General features: G+C 42.1%; 2 protein-coding genes across 7 annotated transcripts in view; both read right to left on the bottom strand.

Moving 5' to 3' along the window:
* LOC310672960 (phospholipid-transporting ATPase VB-like) overlaps positions 1-10,327 on the bottom strand; it is a 52,048-nt gene extending 41,721 nt beyond the window's left edge. Inside the window, exon 1 of the mRNA XM_083430704.1 lies at positions 9,701-10,327. Within this exon, the coding sequence (XP_083286830.1) occupies positions 9,701-10,167 (467 nt within the window). The 5' untranslated portion in view covers positions 10,168-10,327. The remainder of the gene's footprint in view (positions 1-9,700) is intronic.
* A 2,973-nt stretch (positions 10,328-13,300) lies between these two features.
* Positions 13,301-21,688, bottom strand: part of LOC310673055 (phospholipid-transporting ATPase VB-like) — a 142,879-nt gene continuing 134,491 nt past the window's right edge. For 2 of the 6 annotated variants that reach the window (XM_083431020.1, XM_083431019.1), the window contains 3 exons: positions 19,194-19,305; positions 15,517-15,812; positions 13,301-13,722 (listed from right to left, as the gene is read on the bottom strand). In XM_083431020.1, coding sequence (XP_083287146.1) covers positions 13,524-13,722; positions 15,517-15,794 — 477 coding nt within the window. In that variant the 5' untranslated portion in view covers positions 15,795-15,812; positions 19,194-19,305 and the 3' untranslated portion in view covers positions 13,301-13,523. Of the gene's footprint in view, positions 13,723-15,516; positions 15,813-16,500; positions 16,582-17,551; positions 17,680-19,193; positions 19,306-21,688 lie in introns of those variants that run through there. The other 4 variants (XM_083431022.1, XM_083431021.1, XM_083431024.1 and 1 more) reach the window with 3 other exon arrangements.

Raw genomic sequence — 21,688 nt, 5'->3', positions numbered from 1 at the left:
AAAAAAACACATATTGTGTCGTTGTGTTCTTCAGCATTAACTTAGGTCTGCGACTTCCCCATGCCTTCCCACTCTGTATTCTAGGTCTTATATTCTGGTAGTAAACTCTTTCCCTCTGGCATATCTTTGATTCAAATTAATGTTATTGTCTTAATAGACCTTACATTTCCCTATGTCTTACAAAATATACTTTCTTTATCATTGTCATTTTTATAATAACATTCTTTTACATTCAATCTGATATCCTCAAACGTTCATAATTTTATAATGCTTCTGTAAATAGTCTTTAAATTTCCTCCAGTCTTCCTTCACCGTCTCTTCTCCCTGGTCTCTGATTCTGCCAGTCATTTCTGCAAGTTCCATATAGTCGATGAGCTTCATTTGCCATTCTTCCAGCGTGGGTAGATCTTGCGTCTTCCAATATTGTGCGATGAGTATTCTTGCTGCTGTTGTAGCGTACATAAGAAAAGTTCTGTCCTTCACCTGAACCTGTTGGTTTACCATACCCAGGAGGAAGGCTTCTGGGGTCTTTCTAAATGTGTATTTAAATATTTTTTTCAGTTCGTTATAAATCATTTCCCAGAAGACCTTAATCCTTGGGCACGTCCACCAAAGGTGATAGAAGGTACCTTCAGCTTCTTTACATTTCCAACATTTGTTATCAGGCGTATGATACATTTTTGCAAGCTTGACTGGTGTCATGTACCATCTGTAAATCATTTTCATTATATTCTCTCTTAAGGCATTACATGCCGTAAACTTTATTCCAGTGGTCCACAACCTTTCCCAGTCAGCAAACATTATATTGTGACCAACATCTTGTGCCCATTTTATCATAGCCGATTTCACTTCCTCATCCTGTGTGTTCCATTTCAGCAGCAAATTATACATTCTAGACAATATTTTTGTTTTGGGTTCTAACAATTCTGTTTCCAATTTTGGTTTTTCCACCTGGAAGCCAATTTTTCTATCTATTTTAAATGCCTCCATTATTTGATAATAATGAAGCCAGTCTCGGACTTTGCTTTTTAGTTTATCAAAACTCTGTAATTTCAATTTGTCACCATCCTGTTCTAAAATCTCCCAATACTTTGGCCAATTAGCCTCCATATTGAGTCTCTTTACTGCTTTAGCTTCCATTGGAGACAACCACCTTGGGGTTTTGTTTTCCAAAAGATCTTTATATCTATTCCACACGTTAAACAGTGCTTTTCTGACAATGTGAATTTTAAACATTCTATGCACTTTAACCTTGTCGTACCATAAATATGCATGCCAACCAAATGCATTATTAAAACCTTCTAAATCCAGTATGTCTGTATTTTCAAGAAGTAGCCATTCTTTCAACCAGCAGAAAGCTGCTGCTTCATAATAGAGTTTTAAGTCTGGCAGGGCAGGATCATGGGAGTTGTAGGCCAAAACATCTGAAGGGCCGCAGGTACTGGCAGAAGGTGATGGCATTAACTTGCAGAAGTGCCTGGAAGGTAGTGAACTGGATCCCAGGTCCTTTGGGGAGTCTTTTAGCAGGAGAGTGAGGAAAGCACTCTTTGCACACGCTTCATAGATCATTTCTGAGTGCCAGCATAGGTCCATGCAGGTGCTTCAGATGGTTCTATACAGATCCAAAAACTACCAGCTAAATGATGATGAGTTCCACTGTACTTACAGGAAGGCACTGGAATATTGCTAGGGTTGCAGAAGGTCTACCTCCATCTGCTAATTGTGGTGTGGGCAGAGCCCATATGATTTGTGGCAGTATAATGTAAGAACTAGTTCTTCATCCTGGAGGTCCAGCTCCGAGGGCCTTCTGGTGGTTCCCTCACAGCAAGAAGTGAGGTTACAGGGATCCAGGCAGAGGGTCTTCTTGGTAGTGGTGGCCACCCTGTGGAATGCCCTTCCACCAGATGTCAAGGAAATAAACAACTATCTGACCTTTAGAAGACATCTGAAGGCAGCCCTGTTTAGGGAAGTTTTTAATGTTTGATGTTTTGCTGTGTTTTAAATATTCTGTTGGGAGCCACCCAGAGTGGCTGGGGAAACCCAGCCAGATGGGCGGGGTATGTATAAATAAATAAAGAAGAAGAAAAAGAGTTTGGATTTGATATCCTGCTTTACCACTACCTTAAGGAGTCTCGGGGCGGCTAACATTCTGCTTTCCCTTCCTCCCCCACAACACTCTGTGAGGTGAGTGGAGCTGAGAGACTTCAAAGAAGTGTGACCAGCCCAAGGTCACCCAGCAGCTGCATGTGGAGGAGCAGAGACGCGAACCCAGTTCACCAGATTACGAGTCTTAACCACTACACCACACCACAAATAATAAATAAATAAACCTGGGTTTAAGAATAAAGGGAACTCCAGGTTTGCTCCAGAACCCAATTAGTTCACAACTCGGAGCCATGTTTACACCTCTCTCTCTCAAAAAAAGGTTGGATCCCTTGGAATCTCCAGCCCATTACAGTAGACCTTGTGGGCATGTGAATGTGGTCTCCTGAACTCACTGTCACCTTATTCCAGGTGGGTAAGAAACACAATGGGTGGAAACTGCGGGGCCAAGTAGGCTGCCTTGAGATCTGGGCTCCGTACACTGGCTGCACCCGTCTGCCAGCACCAATGCACAACTCCTGCACTGTGCTATTGTGCCAATACGGTTCTTTCCTGCTGTGCTGAGAGCAATGTCAGACGTTCAAAATGTGGTTTTCAAAAGTATTTTAATCATGAAAATAGGGAGGGGAATATCTTATACAGAAGCATGTTTAAACATTGTCTGTCGGGAGTTGGTTGTGGGGAGGGAGGATTTTCTCTGACCCACTTTAGGCATAGCAATAGAAGCAGAGGGTGTGTCATAGTTCTTGATGAAAGAGGCACCTGCTGCCTCTGTCTGGGGAACAGCACATTATTTCCACCTGCTTTTCTGCCAGGGAAAGAAAAAGTATGAGGCTCTCTTGCTGATAAATGAAAACAGCTAAATTAATTCATCGCCTGGAGTGATTTGAATGTCACAGCATGTCTGTTATTATCATTATGTGAAGTACCTGCTCCCTTTAGGACTCAGCTCTGGTTAGCCATTGCTCAATGGAAGCCGTGCTGTGCAAGTCGCTCAGACCAGTGAAGATGATCAAGAGATCAGGAGAGCGAGACACTCTTCTCCAAAGCAACTCCTAGTGCCCTGTGACGACTCGCCTCACACTTGGAGTGGCAGCGCTGTAAAAACTAGCTACAAGCTTGGAGCGTGAGCCAAAATAGCTCACCATGCTGGAGATGCTTCCTGCTGACAAGCCAATGCTTGAGGTTAAACATTAGAATAAATCCCGTCGGAGCAGCTCTGCAATGAAACAGACGAGCCGTTCATTTGTCCAAGAGCATGCCAGATGCAAGGGCCTGTGTGTTCTGTCTCTGCCCCTCCACCAACGAACTGGCTTACAGGGTTCCTCCGTGCGTTCAGGAACCCTGATCACAGAGCTGTCCAGAGCTCACCAAGGCTTGTCAGCAGTTTCAAGTGAATGTGCTTTCAAGGCCCCTTCAGATCTTGCCATTTAATGCAGCGAAGTCAGGAACAGACGGGCTGGGGTGCATAGCCTTGTGCCTCCAACATAATGTCTGAATAGAGCTGACAGGGTGAAACTTCATGAGATGTTTCCAGAATGGATGGGCATCTGTTGGGAATGGTTTAGGAGTGGAGGCTTTGGTGACTCACAGCTGTTTCATTCTGTGACGCAGAAGCCACCATTCGGTGGTGCTGTGAGGGAGCCTCATGCCCTCCCAAGGCATGCAAATACAGAGCTGGGTAAATTGACTTTCTGTGAATGGGTGCTGGCATCCGTCTTGGGAGTCAATGGAGTCAATGGAGGAATGCATCTTTGTGGGTGATGACAAGCTGTTGGAAGGTTGCAGTGCCTGCTGTGGCTGTAGAGACCGATGCAGGCAAGACATGTTTTGTTGCATCTGGGGCAGATGAAGGCATCTGGGTGTGTTGCTGCAGATGCACCATGGCATTTCTTCTCTCTTCACTCCTCCCAGCAGTCATTCCTCCTCTGGACACTGCTATGGATACATGACTTGACTGCCTTACTCCAGGCACTGTGGTTGTCTGCAAGGGATTCCCACATGATGTTGCCAACTTTCATGTCATGTTTGCAGACATCTTTGTAACACAGAGTTGGTTTGCCAACTGGCCTGGTGCTGGAAGCCAGCTCCCTGTAGAGTATGTCCTTGGGGAATCCTGAGCCAGAATCTAACTCACGCTACCCCAGGATAAAAAACATGGATCAGAACCTTGCTTAATATCCTTGTTTGTAGTCAGAAATTAACCACGTTTGTGTAGTTTCCTATACAGTAGTTTAACACAGCCTAGAAGCGTTCTATTATGGCGTGTACAAGAAGGAAAGAAGTGTGCAAAACATCACTTATTTGGGGTTTAAAAGAGGATGGTTTATTAGTATGCCATGTCTGAACTTGGGCCAGTGACTTGCTCTAGACCACCAAATGAGCTTCAAGTACACATTCATTTCTGTTTCTCTCATGCACACAGTCACACAATGCTTCCATTGACTGCACATATTGGCTTCAGGTTAACACATCATGTCAGCCTAACCCACCTCACTGCTGGAAACAAAAAACATAACCCAATGAAAGTTCAATTCTTCACCCAAGTCAGTGTGCTGCACAGAAAGCACTCATTTTTATCTATGATCACAGACACACACACACACACACACAGAGAGAGAGAGAGAGAGAGAGAGAGAGAGAGAGAGAGAAAACCTAAAGCACTGAGAGATTTTAAAAGCAAGTCCAGACAACTTGCAGCAACTTATCCTCAGGCTACAGCTGCAAATTGGTACAATGCACAGCATTACAAATATGCCCCATAAGATACACAGTGTGCATTCATAAAACTGCCTCAGTATATATTGATACCATTCAATTTGCAATTTATATTAAGTTAGTTTGAAAAGTGGTACAGGGGCATAGCCCTGAAGTAGCTGTTTTTCAAGAAAACCAGGAAAACTGTACCACATAAAAATGACTATTGCTTAAACGATAATCCCAGGATACAGTTCAGCTGGGAAGGCAAATAGCTTTCTTGAGGACAAAGTCTCAATATTATTATTTTTTCTGGGGGAGGGAGGATTTTTTAGAGCTGTGTTAGTTGATGAAAGACAAAAGAGGCCTTTCTGAGATACTCCTGTTCTCTTATTCATATTAATCTATGAATCAACTTTCACTGAAGTCTCAAGGCATTTATAACAATGCAATAAAAACAACTAAAATAGGTTTTAAAGCAACATAAAAATCAAGATAGATTTAAAAAGCATTGGTGGGACTAAATAATTCACAGGGGCCCTTCCAACTCTATGATTCTATGATTCACCAGAGAGCCTCATCAGCAGAAACCCTGTAGAAAGACAGCTGCTTGTGCAATGGGACCTTCTTCCCTGTCCTTCCCCCATGCACACCCTGAAATTGGTTTGGGTGGGGCAGGAGAATCCCTGGAACAGTGTGTGGGAGGAAGAGAGGCGGTATCATTTCACATGGCAAGTTAAAATGCTTGTACATTTGAAGTGTTTGTCATAGTGTGATGCTAAATCCCACCCTACGCATATAAACAACCAAGGCAGAGACCTACTCCCTCCCTCCCTGTCCTCCAGCTAGAAAAAGCCTGTTGAGCCAAAGATGCCTTTAATTATTTCCAGAAATTAAAAACAGTGAGCACCTGTTGCATCCCAACAGGAACGCTGTCCCACAAAAACGGGGGCAGCCACACTGAAAGCCGTGGCCCAAGTTGCTGTGGAGTGGGCTTCTGATACTCTAGGGCCTTCAAGGAGAGGCTGTCTTGCAGAACAGCATCCTACAGTGACCTACCGAAGCTGCAAGGTCACTAGGTGCCATCAGGATCTAACACGGAAGTTTTCCTTCTTTCTTTTTCAAGCACCAGTGCCACTTTGGCATTCGGTGATCAAAGGTCAGAATATGATTCTTAGCCCTCTTTGTTATACAAACAAAAGGAATATAGATATAAGGAAGAACAAATAAAATGCAAACCAATTTATGCTATAAAGTAAGTGGTGTGATTTCTGCAAAGGGAAAGATCCAGACCTTTATTTTCCCCTTGCAAGAAATGGTTGAAAGGAACAAGAGTTTAGAAGAGAAGAGGGAAATGCTATGTCTGAAAAATCGGGGGAGTCAGTAGAAAAGTATTGAGCAGAATACAAATAAAGAAATTGGGAATGAAAGGAAGAGGGGTTATAGAAGGAAGGCGTGTTAACTAGTCACATAGAAGCCCAATCGCCTCTTATGTACTGAAATTGCTGAGGCTGATAGACCACACAATAAGCCCCCATTTCCTTTGTATGGCTATCAGGCCCCTTAAATGCTACCCTAGCTGAGTGGAATTGCTCTCCATGGCCCAACCACATGCACAGCAGGGGCCAAAAACAAAGTCTCAAACATAAGATTTGTGTGCAGTGCTAGGAGAGGGGAGCTATCAATTCATTTAGGGTAGAAGAAGCACACTGCTGGCCCTTTTCCACCCAGGATGAGTTATTCAAATGTTACCCTAACCACAGTAATGGGGAAATGGCTCCCATGTGTCTAGGTTAACTTTAAAGGGACTCAGTTTCTGCCTCCAAAATGGTGTTTTTGTTATTTAGCTGTGCTTCACTCTGAGTTCCCAAGGTGGATTGCCACAATTTAAAATACAATATTAAAAAATGGTTTAACAGCAGTTTACAATCACAAAAATCGAGTGGGTCCTAAATGTACATCTTAGGTGTGAACATCCGGAATAAAAAGGTGTGCCTTCACCATTCACTGAAAACTGTATAGTGAAGAAGGGTAGCACCACATAGTGGACACTGCAACAACGCAATGTGGAAGTTACTAGAGTATGGAGTCCAGTGGTTAAGTCATTTCTGTTCAAATGGGACTATAGATGGTGAACCGGCCAGAGGTGGGGGAGAAAATAACTTCTAGCCCCCAAAGCAATCTGAGTCTCCTGTAACAGTGTTGAATTCAAGCTGCATCTTCTTCCTTCCAGGGAACTGCTACCCCATCCAGAACAGGCCATCTCCCCACCTCCTGAACATGACAATTTGGGGTGCACAACACTTATCTCTTTTCACTGCCTCTGAGCACCGGTCTAAAAGTTCAACCACATTTCCCAATTCCAATGGAACAGATAGAGAGAGCTGGGGGTCACCTGCATACTGATGTCCCTTTACTCCAAATCTCATGATGGCAGCTCCCAGCAGCTTCAGACAGATGTTAAGTAGCAAGGGGGACAAGATGGAACATTGCATTTCTCTGGGTGTCTCAACCCAACCTGAGCAACACCCAGACTGCCTAGAATCACCTCGATTCTGCCCAGGCATTAGCCCTTGCCTGAACCCAGTGCACAGCCCTATAGAAGACTATAGTCCTCTTCTATTGTAAGGGAAGTAGGCCTAGATTATTATTTTTTTTAAAAAAAGAGGTAATGGGAAGGCAATCAATCCAGACATGTGCAATAGATGCTTCAGTGTAGTTTTCCAGAGGTGAATGACACTCCTCAGTCATTAAGAATCACACAGCCCATCAAATCACACAGCCTCTTAAGTTTCATACCTTACCATAGAAACTATGCTGAAATTTCTAATGCACATGGAAAGTGTTTAATTTTATCTTTTTCTTTTTGCCCTCATGTTTGACAGGGAGCATTGCCTCCTACCGTTCACAAGATATCAGACTGACCAATTCTAAAGACAGATCTTCCCACTTAATCCTGACCACACTGTGCCACAACCAGACACTGGATACACAGCAGAAAATTCTTGCAGGGCAAATAGCTTGAGATCATTCATGCTTGTTTTGAGCCAATCTAGTTGTGCTACACTTGTAGGTGGGACAAATTTGAGATGCAACTTTCCTTAATCTTTTAGTAACTTGAAGATGCGAGAGAACAGAATTTCTTTCAGAAATTGGAAGACAGTTCTGTTTTCATATTTCTGATGGAGTTCTAATGTGGTGATGGATAATGTAGATCTCCGGCATAAAAGAGACACTTCTTCTCTCACTTCCTTCTTGATTTGCAATAAGCATGGTTTGTTATTTGGTCTGAAGTTGGCAAATTAGGTTACTGTAAACCATTGTTCACTTTCAAGCCAGAATGGGAAACCCAATTAACAGTGTGGTTTCCAGTTCTGTATGGAGGCAAATTATTTTGGGCATTAAATCTCATTTGCCCTGTTTGGATGTATTGAAAAAGGATTGTATCCAATTTAAGGGTAGGCAACACATTCCGTCATTGCAAGGATTTCTACTCGTACAATGGAACTTCCCCCTCTCTCCTCCCATTGTGTGTACCCTAAATCCCTGGAGCAGGAAAGGAGAAGGAAGGAAGTTACAATGCAGAAATCATTGCAATGACAGAATGCATTGGTTGGATACTGCCCTTGCTATGGTTATAAAGCACCAGGAAGTAAGGGAGAAAACTGGAACACATAAGGGGAGGTAGAGAAGCATACATTTGAGCATAAGGCCTTCCTGGCCTAAGCATGGCTTAGCTATAATGCCTGCTCTGGGCTACTGTTTCCACTCATGTTATCTTTGGAATAGTACAATAAAGGTAATGAATAGACCAAGAAACCAGGAAATGAACTACAAAAAATCGCTGCTCTGATGTGGTTGACAACAATTTCAACAACTCAGATTTTTCCAATACGTCCTACACAATTAACAATATTATTTTTCAAAAGGTTGAGGTGTAAGGTTGTAGCACCTTATGAAAACAACAATTCTCCCCTTTTACCTAAAATAAGAGATGAGATTACTAGAATTTTACAAATCAATCATGCACAGAAACCAGGAAACACATTGTTGTCAGGCAGTCTCTGAATTTGCCCCCTTTCACTGAATGCACTGCTTTGACTAACACTAGAAATACTTAAGAAGAACACTTTCCTTCCAAGTTATTTTGAAACTAGAAATGTTGTTTGTGTTTCTGAATCACAGGTCAAATTTTAGCCAACAATTCTCTGGCAAAAGTCTGAGTATGCAGGGGGACATTTCAGTCCCCTCCAGATATAGTTTTTATTGTGCATTCATGGTAAGTTATGCGGATCATGGTATTGGAGTGGTCCCAATTTCAATACAGTGGTACCTCGGGTTACATATGCTTCAGGTTACATACGCTACAGGTTACAGACTCCGCTAACCCAGAAATAGTGCTTCAGGTTAAGAACTTTGCTTCAGGATGAGAACAGAAATCATGCTCCGGCGGCGCGGCAGCAGCAGGAGGCCCCATTAGCTAAAGTGGTGCTTCAGGTTAAGAACAGTTTCAGGTTAAGTATGGACCTCTGGAACGAATTAAGTACTTAACCCGAGGTACCACTGTAATGTTTGTACCAGCAAAAGTATTGGGTCATACTGCTTCATTTCCAATTAGTGTACACACCCTGTAACTTCCTGCTGAAATTCCATAACTTTTCATACCACAAACATTCTGGGCATTTCCCCCCACCCTTTGCTATATTATTGGGAAAGCATTGTCGAACTAATAAAGCAGAATAAACATGTCACCAACACACTATTATTATGTTACAGAATCCACCCACAATAAGGAGCCGCAAATAGTCCCTTAAACAAAAAGACAAATACACCTCTTAACCTAATATTTCAATGCATGTTTCTGAGGCATTCCCCAAATTGAATCCAATGACTTATTTACCTTTTGTATACCAGACAGCCCATGCTATTGATCTCTCTGTCCAGTTTGAATCTCCGAAAGTCCTCCCAAGCATCTTTGATAGCTGTGATGGCCATGATAACACAGACTGGGATCACAGATACCCCAGGTTCAAATGCATTGACCACTGGCACAAAATTGAGTACTGCAATGCCCACAAAATATAAATTAGCAAATCGATGAAATTGTTCATACAGGTTTTTAGGGATGAAGGACAGAAGGGTGTATCTTGTGGTCTTGATCCTGTTGCCCACATAATGTCTGTTTGGGTTTTCTTTCCACGTGTCTTCAAAGGGCAAGTTAGAAACGACGACTCTTTTTGCTTCTTCTTTCTTTTTTCTCCTTGTCCTTCTCTCTTCAGGCTCCTCATTCTCAGAATCAGAAGCAGCATTCTGGCAGCATGGTCTTCTGAACCGAAAAATGTCCCTCAGGAATTTTATAGGGCACATTTCCTTGACATCTTCCTGCCCCTTCAAAGCCACACTTTCTTGCACAGGTTTCTGAAAATTTAAGCTTCAGTCTTTAAGTAGATTCGCTGTACGGCAAAGTGCCGGTCTGAGTTTAACTAAAGCGATTGCTTTCACTTGCTTTTAGTCAACACCTGCTGGAACACCTACGTCACAAATGCACACAGGTATCAACCTCCTATAAACCGGTTTTCCAGTCATCCAAGTGAGTGATCCTGGGTCCTAGTGCTTGCTCTTTGTAGTGATGAATGAGGACTTTGTTCCTCAGATATACACTTGTATAGAAACTTCCTGAATCTCACTGTGAACAGCAGACAATGTTTCAGCCTATTTGTCTCTTATTTGAATATTTGGGACATATTCCTAATATCACAGGTTTAATATATATTAAATGCCATGTATGTGCGTGTGTGCACATGCATACAGGGCTCAAAATCAATCAAATTTCTGCACAAAGAAATTCTATGAAACAAAACTAAACTATACACAGACCAAAGATGAATTCTACAGCCTGCATTATTTGCACAAAAAAGAACATTTGCATATTTGTGTTTACTTTTCTTAATATATTGTATTTCTTGTCACCATGAGGATTCCCAGCCTCTGGAAATGTTATTCCTTTGCATTCTGCTTCCTTCTTGTAGCCAAAAATGAAATAGTCTAGTTGGGCCTGGACCAGGAAGTGGAAAGGAGAAAGAGGAGTTGAACACAGAGCTGCTGAAAACAGGTTGCATCTTTATTTTGTGAATAACTTTCTGTGGTGTGGTGTTAGGAGGCCAGGGGCCAAAGCACTATAGCACTTGTAAAAGATTCCTCCTCCCCAAGGCATAGAACAATGCAGCTTGATGCCTCCATCTTTAGCTATTGATGTGAGGTACACTTCCAGTTACAGGACTGTTCCAGTTCCAGCACAAAACTTATTAAGGAGTCCCCACAAAGAGGTTTCCACTTCCTCAATGCCCATTGGCAGTTGTAAAAACATATACAGATCTAAAGGTAAAGGTAAAGGCACCCCTGCCCATACGGGCCAGTCTTGACAGACTCTAGGGTTGTGCGCCCATCTCACTCAAAGAGGCCGGGGGCCAACGCTGTCCGGAGACACTTCCGGGTCACATGGCCAGCGTGACATTGCTGCTCTGGTGAGCCAGAGCCGCACACGGAAATGCCGTTTACCTTCCCACTAGTAAGCGGTCCCTATTTATCTACTTGCACCCGGGAGTGCTTTCGAACTGCTAGGTTGGCAGGCGCTGGGACTGAACAACGGGAGCGCACCCCGCCGCGGGGATTCGAACCGCCGACCTTTCGATCGGCAAGCCCTAGGCGCTGAGGCTTTTACCCACAGCGCCACCCGCATCCCTACTATACAGATCTAGTGACAAGCAAATATTACGTGGCTTGATTTGAATTGGGACTAGAAAATCAATTTAAAAAAACAAAATTTAGTAGCTTAGTTAATTCTGAGCCCAAGTCTCAATTACATATTTGGGAATGCAGCAAAACCCAAATACCCTCCTGAAAGTCTTCTAACCCCACATCGTGAGTAGGGATGGATGAAACTGGTCTCAGTTAAGTTTCTCATTTTTTGTAATCTTAAATTCAGTTTTCCACATTTCCATAGCAATTGGTGGTTTTTAAAAGAGATCCTGATGAAAATTCACCAGCCTTTCATTGCAATTTTCTCCTAATAAACAGATTTCCATATGCAGTTTTGCCTAAGATACAGTATTGCAAGCCATTGCCTCTAATAAAAAGCATTTTTGTGTGTGCACGCTACTTTCACTAATATGTATGCTTTTATGCAGATTTTCTTCTAACAGATGTACAATGGGTGGTATTCGGTGAAGCTTTACTTAAATTAGATCCATTGAAATTAATGAGAAAGGTTACGTTAGGTCCATTAATTTCAATGGGTTTATTCTGAGTAAAACATAGTTGACTACCACCCATTCTTTGTCTGAATAACGTCATCACAAAATTCAGAAAAGTATTAATTTTGAAAGATAGCAGCATTTCTGTTTGCATTTTGGTTCACAAAGTGCAAATTAGGTAGTGTCTCATTAAAATGCAAAGTGCTACTTGTTGGAATGCTTCAATGATGTTACAGGCACCAGAGACCCTAGGAAATAGAATTCCTCCCTGGTGCCTAAGTGCTTTGTATGGCCATAAGAACGTAAGAAGAGCCTGTTGGATCAGAATGATGGTTCATCTAGTCCAGCACCCTGTTCTCACAGTGGCCAAGCAGATTCTTCCTGCAAGCAGGAGCACAAGAGCATTCTTGGTGGGCACTAGGGGTGTTGGAAGTTACATATCCCTTTTGTCAACAGCAACAAAAACACACAACTCCGTAGAGACAGAAGTGTCTCCTGCAGAAGCATGCAGACTGGTCGTTGCAGTCTGGCAGGAATTCAAGTAATCCCAGCATAAGACTAGAATGGTTTTCTAATATGTTTGCCAAAATAAGTATTTAAGATGCCATCTAGAGCCAGAAGAGGATTTCAACATGAATTTTAAAGCAGAAATCACCTACTACAGAATATGATTGCTGGTTATTTAATTGTACTACTACTACTACTAGTAATAATAATAATAATAATAATAATAATAATAATTTTTTATTTATACCCTGCCCTCCCCGGCCATAGCCGGGCTCAGGGCAGCTAACACCAGTAAAATTACAGTAAAATCATAATAGGAAACCCCCCCACCAATTTAAAATACAGGTTAAAATGCAAACCTGTTAAAAACCTGTCTCCACCCCCATCGTTCTACTCGGACACTGAGGTCCAGCACCGACGGCCTTCTGGCGGTTCCCTCACTATGAGAAGCCAAGTTACAGGGAACCAGGCAGAGGGCCTTCTCGGTAGTGGCGCCCTCCCTGTGGAACGCCCTCCCACCAGATGTCAAAGAGAACAACAACTACCAGACTTTTAGAAGACATCTGAAGGCAGCCCTGTTTAGGGATACTTTTAATGTTTGATGTATCACAGTATTTTAATATTCTTTTGGAAGCCGCCCAGAGTGGCTGGGGAAACCCAGCCAGATGGGCGGCGTATAAATAATAAATTATTGTTTGTTGTTGTTGTTGTTGTTGTTGTTATTAAAGTAGCCCATGAATCAAAACTGTAAGGGGAGGGAAAACATAAGGGTCAGACTGAGTCCAAACCAAGGGCCAGATGGAACAGCTCTGTCTTGCAGGCCCTGCGGAAAGATGTCAAGTCCCACAGGGCCCTAGTCTCTTGTGACAGAGTGTACCACCAGGTCGGAGCCAGTACTGAAAAGGCTGGAACGGAGCGCTGGAATGGAGATCTGGAGTATTAGTTAATGAAGCAGAAGAAGGCTTACCTATTGTATGCTTTAGTCTTGGAAGAATTGATTTGCTGATCAAACCTGTATCTCTTAAAATCTTCAGCACCATCTTTAATTGCGATAACTAAAAGCACAGCAACCAAAGGTAGCATTGTGATCTCCCTGTGGAAGACTTCTAGCTGTGGGAACCAGTTGATGATCACCAAGAACAGGAAATAGACATTGGCCAGCCTAAAAAAAATTGTATCGTATTAAAAGAGGTTGATAATTTTACACTTGATTTCCACTTCCTAATTTGGTTCTTTTTGAGTACCGGTAGTTAACAACAACAGGAAAAGTCTGAAACACTAATTCATGGGTAGGCAAACTAAGGCCTGGGGAATGGATCTGGCCCAATTGTCTTCTAAATCCGGCCCACAGATGCTCTGGGAAGCAGCATGTTTTTACATGAGTAGAATGCGTCCTTTTATTTAAAATGCATCTCTCCGTAATTTGTGGGGCCTGCCTGGTGTTTTTACATGAGTAGAATGTGTGCTTTTATTTAAAATGCATCTCTGGGTTATTTGTGGGGCATAGGAATTGGTTCACCCCCCCAATCATCCAGCCCCCCACAAGGTCTGAGGGATAGTGGACCAGCCCCCTGCTGAAAAAGTTTGCTGACCCCTGCACTACTTGGATCAATTAGCTTCTTGAGATGCTCACCCTCTCAAGGGCTGCAAGCTGCAGGGCTTCACTAAAGAATGGTCTGCCAAGGACAAAGGAGATACTTAATCTCCCCATACGAGGCTACTCCTTGTTCAGTCAAAATAGAAAATCAAGTTGAGACCATGACCTGAAGTATATCTGGGCTAGTATAGTATTGGGTGGGGATGCAGGTGGTGCTGTGGGTTAAACCACAGAGCCTAGGGCTTGCCGATCAGAAGGTCAGATGTTTGACGGGGTGAGCTCCCGTTGCTTGGTCCCTGCTCCTGCCAACCTAGCAGTTCGAAAGCACACAGTGCAAGTAGATAAATAGGTACCACTCTGGCAGGAAGGTAAACAGCGTTTCTGTGCGCTGCTCTGGTTCGCCAGTAGCGACTTAGTCATCCTGGCCACATGACCTGAAATCTATATGCCCTCGGCCACTAAAGCGAGATGAGCGCCACAACCCCAGAGTCGTCGGTGACTGGAACTAACAGTCAGGGGACCCTTTACCTTAATGTATTGGGTTAGTCTCTTGGTTATCATGGCAGCCATGAAATACGGGGTTTTACCCTATCAGAAAAATCTCAACACTAATTCTATGTCACCTCAATAAGCTCATTTACGGAATTTGCCACGCAGTGTACTAAGTAGAAATCCCAACCCATTCCTAGATCCCAAAACCCACAACACACATGCTACATATGTGGTCTGTCACCACATTTTTATATACTATATATTCATATACTAGGGGAACATGATGACAGAAACCCAATTTCTATTTATCCATGTGACTAGACCTCCACCTGCAAATTCTCCATTAGTGGTGTATTAGGAAACTAACTGTCCATAGCTGTGATAGGAACAGAACTCCTGCTTCATCCAACCATATCTCTGTAATATATGCCAGACAAGGATCTTCATCCAGGGTTAAATTATGGATGAGTATAGTTTTTGCTGTTGTTGTAACTGATTGGTATTAAACATTTGACATAGTGGACTGTAGTCTTTGCCACAATACGTTTAGGTTGCCATGGGACTCTATTGTTTTTAATGTTGTAGGTGTTTGGCCATATCGAATATGGTATATTTTGTGTATTTTTTTCCAAGCTAACCTGGCTGTACCCTATGAAAATTGGATTTTTTCTGTTAAATTCTACAGTACACTACACTGATTGAGTTTTCAGATTTAACTACTGTAGGTTAGACTTTTTAACTCAAACTACCCCATCTAACACTTTTTGCTTTGCTTTACCGTTCTAGCATTTCTTCTGAATGCCTTTCCTTCCTGAAAATATATGCAAAACCTTTTTATCTATATAGTTGTGGTGTGTATGGAAATACCTGTGAAACTGCTCGAAGAGATTTTGAGGTATAAAAGTCAGCAAAGTGTACTTGGTGGTCCGTATCCCATTTCCAGAATAAACACGACAGACTTTCTCTGATTCTTTCTGAAATCTCTCATTACTGGGAAATACAACTCTCCATTTGTCTAAGACGTATTTCTGCCTCTCTTTGTCAGCTGACAACAGAGGTGCTGATTCCAACTGAGTCTGGGAGACCTCTTCTACAGACCACCGAGACTGCCAGCGATACCAAGCAGAGTCTACTGACAGAGCCATTTTCACCTATGGAATTGCCTGAAAGAAAAACACATAACAAGGGCTGAAAACCAATTCCAGTTTGGGAGCAAATGCATTTCTTGCTAGTGAAGCTTAAGGGCAGCAAATGAACATCTCAAGTTAATGTACTGGCTGCCTGAATTTCAAATATTGTGTTTCCAGAACAAATTGCATAGGCTAACAAGCACAATAAAAATACTTTGAGAAGAGAAAGAACAAACTGTTTAACTGTTTGGAATAAATCACAGTTTTCTTGTTAAAATGCATACAGGGGTTTTTGCAATATCCATACAGAGATCATTTCATACAAACAGAGTGGGAAGGTGATGCCAACATACAGTGAACTGAGTCACAGCAGATGTCAAAATGTTACAATATGAAAACCAGGGGAAAGGATATCTGGCATGCTGTGGAATGAAATATGCATATAGTTGTTTATTAGATCAAAGTCTAATAAACTGCATGCTTCCTCAGCGCTGGAAGTGATCACAACTTGTGGAGGGGAAAAAACCTAGAAGACAGCACAAAGCAGCAAGTAATTCTAGAATCCAGCAATGGTCTAGTTCTAAAACAATAATTTAAAAATCTACTTCAGTTTAAGCACTGAAGTCACTTACAAAATGATTTATACGCCAAAAAAGCATTGAAACTGCAAGCAAAGGCATGTCCTTTAACCTCTACACCATGTAAGCCAGAGGTTGCCAACCTGGTGCCCATGGGGGCCGCGGTGTGCTCGAGGTCTTCCTCTGGTCCCTGTGAAGTGTCTTAGCCTCTCAACACACTGCCCCCTTGATCTCAAAGTGGTGGCGGAGGTTATGTTTTTCTCCCCTGAGAAATTGTAGTCTCCTCCTTAAAAAACTGCTACGCTGAATGTGGAAATGAAAGGTGCTGAGATCACCAGTACCACCAATTCTGAAGACTTAGTGCTGCTTCATTGCTTCCTGCTATTATGTTATTGCCAGGAGTGGATACTACTCATTTTAACCCAGTGGAACATTCATGTTTGGGGAGGTAGTATTGGAAGTGGGAAACTGAGTCAGAGAGGATAGCCATCACCTTCATGCTCTCCCAATGAGCAGTTTGAGGTGCTCAGTCAGGCTGCACAAAACACAGGCAGCCTGCTGTCTTGAGAAAGATCAATAAAAGCAATGAAAATATCAGGATGCACATCCAAGCATTCTTTTAGAATCTTGCTAAAGACTTCCTTTTTTACTTCAGCAAGCCTCCCCAGTCATAGTCATAGTTATTTATGCTTGTCTTTAAATTTTTGTTGATTTTATCTGTCTTACTGATGATTACATTATATTATTTTCTGTACACAAATTAGAATTTTTATTAAGTGTTTAATAAATATTTCTAGTTAAATAAATAAAACTGAAAGAAGGGGAGTGAGAGGAAGCTGAAATGATCACGAAAACCTGGGACTTGTCTCTCTTGTTGGGAAAAAATCAGAGATGGCAATTAAGTAGCTGAGAGTTCGACAGAATTTATGCTTTTTTTTCCCAGGGGGAGGAATGAACCTCTGGAGCAAATGTAATTAAAGGAGAAATTAATTGGTAAGGAGGTAAAAGGGTGGATTGGCCCTTATAATTTAGAGGCACCAACTATCCCTCGTGAAGTTGAGGCTCCAATACTTTGGCCACCTCATGAGAAGAGAAGACTCCCTGGAAAAGACCCTGATGTTGGGAAAGATGGAGGGCAGAAGGAGAAGGGGACGACAGAGGGACGAGATGGTTGGATAGTGTTCTTGAAGCTACCAACATGAGTCTGACCAAACCGTGGGAGGCAGCGGAAGACAGGAGTGCCTGGCGTGCTCTGGTCCATGGGGTCACGAAGAGTCGGACACGACTAAACAACAAACTATCCCTGTTTGTGAATGGTCACTGTTGAAAATAAGAGTTCTGGATTAGATGGGTTCTTGGTTTGACCTATTAATGACATTTGTATTCTTCCCATTTGTTCTCACTTCTGCCTCCAGGCCCTGGTGTCTTCATTAAAAGTCCCTGCAACTTTGGAGGTAGCTCTGACGTAGGGTTCATCCCAGGACTGGATTTACGTATAAGCTAAACAAGCTATAGCCTAGGACCCCACTCTCTTGCCCCCTCAATATACTTCTTCTTAGTTGTATTTCAGTTCAACATTTACTTTGATAAAATATATATTTTGTTATGTGCAAATGGCTTTAGATACCTATTAGGTCCATAAATTACCATATGGCATATATTCAACACAAAAAACAGTGACAATTTGTTGTTGACAAAGGACATATAAAGGGCCCCATTACCTTCAGTAGCTTAGGGCTTCATCAAACCTAAATCCAGCCCTGGTTCATACATACTTTCGCTTCTTCCATGGCTAGAAAGTAGGGGTCTTTTCTGCTTGTCCAATGCTTTCTAATCATGAGTCCGAGTAGTATTGCATTTGCTGCACAGCTTTCCCCTGAAAAGCACGCTCTTTGTCACTAAATTGGAACAAACGGAAATCCACAGAAAACCCGATTGCTGTTTGATATGTTCAGTGGTAAACTGCCAGTTCCCCCAGGGAAAAGTGGCTGGGCCAATGGAGCTGCCTCCATTGAAGAGCCCCAAAGACAAAGGAAACAAGGGCTATATAGTCGACAAGTTTTGAAGACCAGATACCAGTCTGCTTCTCTGATGACATCCGGCTCTACCTGTACTCAGGAGTACTCGCAATGGGTTTTGTAAGACGAGGGTGCTAACCTTGGCACTGGAGTCAAATTTCAATTAAATAATTAGCCAGTGTTCATACACATTCTCTACAATTTTATTTAGATAGTAAACAAGCAAAGCAAGAGCTGAACAATAACTCTTCAGAGGATTCAAGAAGTACCTGCTTGTTGGATGTTATATATACCTAAAAGGAGACCATAAGGAAAAAGAAAAACACTTGTTCGTTATACTGTTGTTGTTGTTGTTGATGATGATGTTTTATTACCTGCCCTTCATCCTAAGGTCCCAGGACAGTAATTTAGAACACAGTTTAAAATAGTTTTAAAACTTACATTTTTTTAAAAAAACCTGCTGGTTTAAAGTGTTAATGAATTTTAGTTTTCTAAAGTTCCTCTTCTGGGTTGTTTGGTTTGTGAAGTGTCACACTAAGTTGCCTACCATAGGTATACTAACTTCAAAGATTGTCCTTTTAACTACAAGAAATAATTAATTTCCATTTTCACATCCCACTTTCATTAAGTATCTCAGTTACCAGACTGAAACTCTCTCATTAGCTGATTTTGACCACATCAGACTGGCCAGTGTCCAGCTGTGCTCTATGTTCCAAATCTCTGCTGCCTATAAATTAATCAGCCAGGTTATTATAATATGGTCTCAAAGGCCTTAAAGGGATTTTCAATTAGATAATGTTATTACAGTCTTAACTCACCTTGTTCTGAAATTGTTTTCAGTGAATTTTCATCCTGACAAAATTACTTGCATCCCAAAGTGTTCAATCAGAAAAGACCTTTCACAAGTAGGTATCATCACAAAGCTTCCAGCTAAAGTGATGCAAAGGAGACAATTGAGATCAGAATGTGTTATGCAAGGCATTTTCAGAGGCTTGAGGAAATATTAATGGTCCAAGGCCCTGGAAAAGCCTCTGTTAGAGTAACTGCTTTAATTTAGGTCACAAATTATAATGAAAGGTGTGTTATAAGACGGGGTGGAAATAATCAGACTAGTGTGGAGAAGTGGGTGGCACATTGTAACAGGTATGATTTCCAGGCTGTTAAGTTGCCTGTGTCTGCCGTGTGTAAAATATAAACTGGGATTTGCAAAACCACTGGTGAACTATTACTGGTGTCTCTGATACAGCTAGGGGTCTAACTGTATGCTATGTTAAATGTGTCTCAGGAAGTGTTTGATCCCTTTAATGTTATTATTCTCAGTGCTTTTTTCTGGGGGTACGCAAGGTACAGTCGAACATAATCTGTTCCGGAAGCCTGTTCGGCTTCCAAAATGTTCAACAACCGAGGCGCAGCTTCTGATTAGTTCCACTCAAGTGGAAGCCGCATCGGATGTTCGGCTTCCGAAAAACGTTCAAAAACCGGAACATTTACTTCTGGGTTTTGGGCGTTTGGGAGCCGAAATGTACGATAATGGAAGCGTATGGGAACAGAGGTTTGACTGCACCGTTCTTTTTCTAGAAGAGAAGCACTGATTGTTATCATTATTATGGCAATTCACTGAAAGAGACTTATAAGCACAATAGAAAAACTTAAACCAACTGCCATAATACTAAGGATGTAGCGGCAATTTTCACTGGGAACACAGCACATGAGGAAGAGAGGCTTAACCTTTCTCTCCCCTGTCACAAAGCTGAGGTAACACTCCAGTCAAAGCACCCCCCTCACCATGGGAGGTAAGAAAAGAAGAGCCACCCTGCCAAGTGCTACTGCCTGCCACTATGATACATGTCCTTGGAAGGAAATGTTTTTACATTTTAGGAGCACACTTTAAAAGCTTGAGCATACACCATATAAAGTGCGAAGCTGCCTTTATATGATATTTGGCTGAGATAAACCACCTCAACAAACATGCCTCGGTAAGAACATACTTCTAAATAAAGAGTTTTAAAATGTCCCATCTTCTCCAGCAGTCAAAGGTGTGTTTCACCAACCGTGATTCATTTATGACTTTTGCTGCACTTGTTGTCACATGACTGAAACTCGCACACCTATTCATTATAGCCTGCCCGACAGACACAACACTCAATTGGGGATTATTGTAGCCACCTATTAAATGGGCCATTTTTAGGTGTTAGGATTCTATTCATACTCAACAGAGAATATTGCTTGCAAACACTTATACAGGCCTGTAGCTTGTCTATATCCAGCTTGTGGCTCTGAAGAAAATATTTTATGGCTCCATACAGCCCCTTTCTCTTTCCTACTAGCAGCTAAAGAAAGCAAAAGGGTTCATGTTAGGCACAATTTGCATAATTATTGTGAGCCATGGCATTTCACTTTGTGTGCGCGCGCACACATGTGCGCATGCACAGAAAATGGATTGCCCAGAAACAGAATTTGGAGTTTTGCTTTCCTATGTTGATACTCAGTGTTAAGCATACTCAAAATAGATCCACTGAAATTAATGCCCATAAATTTCAATGGGTCCACTCCAAGTATGACTATCATGGAATATCACGGTTACAGCTTACCTGGGTTACTGAATAATTAGCAAAAATACATCTGGCACCTGAAGTGGAGATGGTGCACAGACTACCAGTGTATCAAGGAAGAAGCTCCTCACCAACAAAGCAAGCCAAAACAACACACATAGTTTCTGCTTCCAGTAGGGGAGTGAGCCATTCTAAGCTGCAGCCAATCTCTAACCAGCTATGGATTTATTTTACAATCTAAATACCCTGCCTACTAGTTTCTTCTATTAGACGTCAAGCTTTCCCGCCTGTACAAATAGCTCTCTTGAAAGCAGTTACATTTATGAACAGTTTGTGTGCTGATCACACTGCCAGCTGTCAGCAGACAAACAATCATTCACACCAAGGGAAGGAAATTGATGCGGAAGAAAAATGGCTCTCAAGCAATGTCCCCATCAATCCAAATAGAGAAAGAACCATAAAGAGTTCCTTGTAACCTAGAGCCTTATTAATGACTCCCCAGCTTTGTTTCTAAATACAAAACTTCCCTAGTTTTATTTTATGACAGACATAAAGAAAATGTACCCTCAGGGGTAGCTTTAGAAACTGTGGCAGTGAGGCTGTGGTGCAAACAGATCCTGATCTAGGAGGGATTTTATTTATTCTAAACATCCATAAACAGTTTCCCCAAGGCTCCGAGGCTTGAAATTCACCCAAGTCTTGTTTTCAGGTCAGAAACAGGACACATTCCTCTCCCCATTTCTCACAGTACATCACTGCAC

This window comes from Podarcis tiliguerta, assembly GCF_965153285.1.
Source record: "Podarcis tiliguerta genome assembly, chromosome: 2".
NCBI classification, from domain to species: Eukaryota; Metazoa; Chordata; class Lepidosauria; order Squamata; family Lacertidae; genus Podarcis; species Podarcis tiliguerta.
This window is presented reverse-complemented; position numbering and strand designations above follow the sequence as displayed.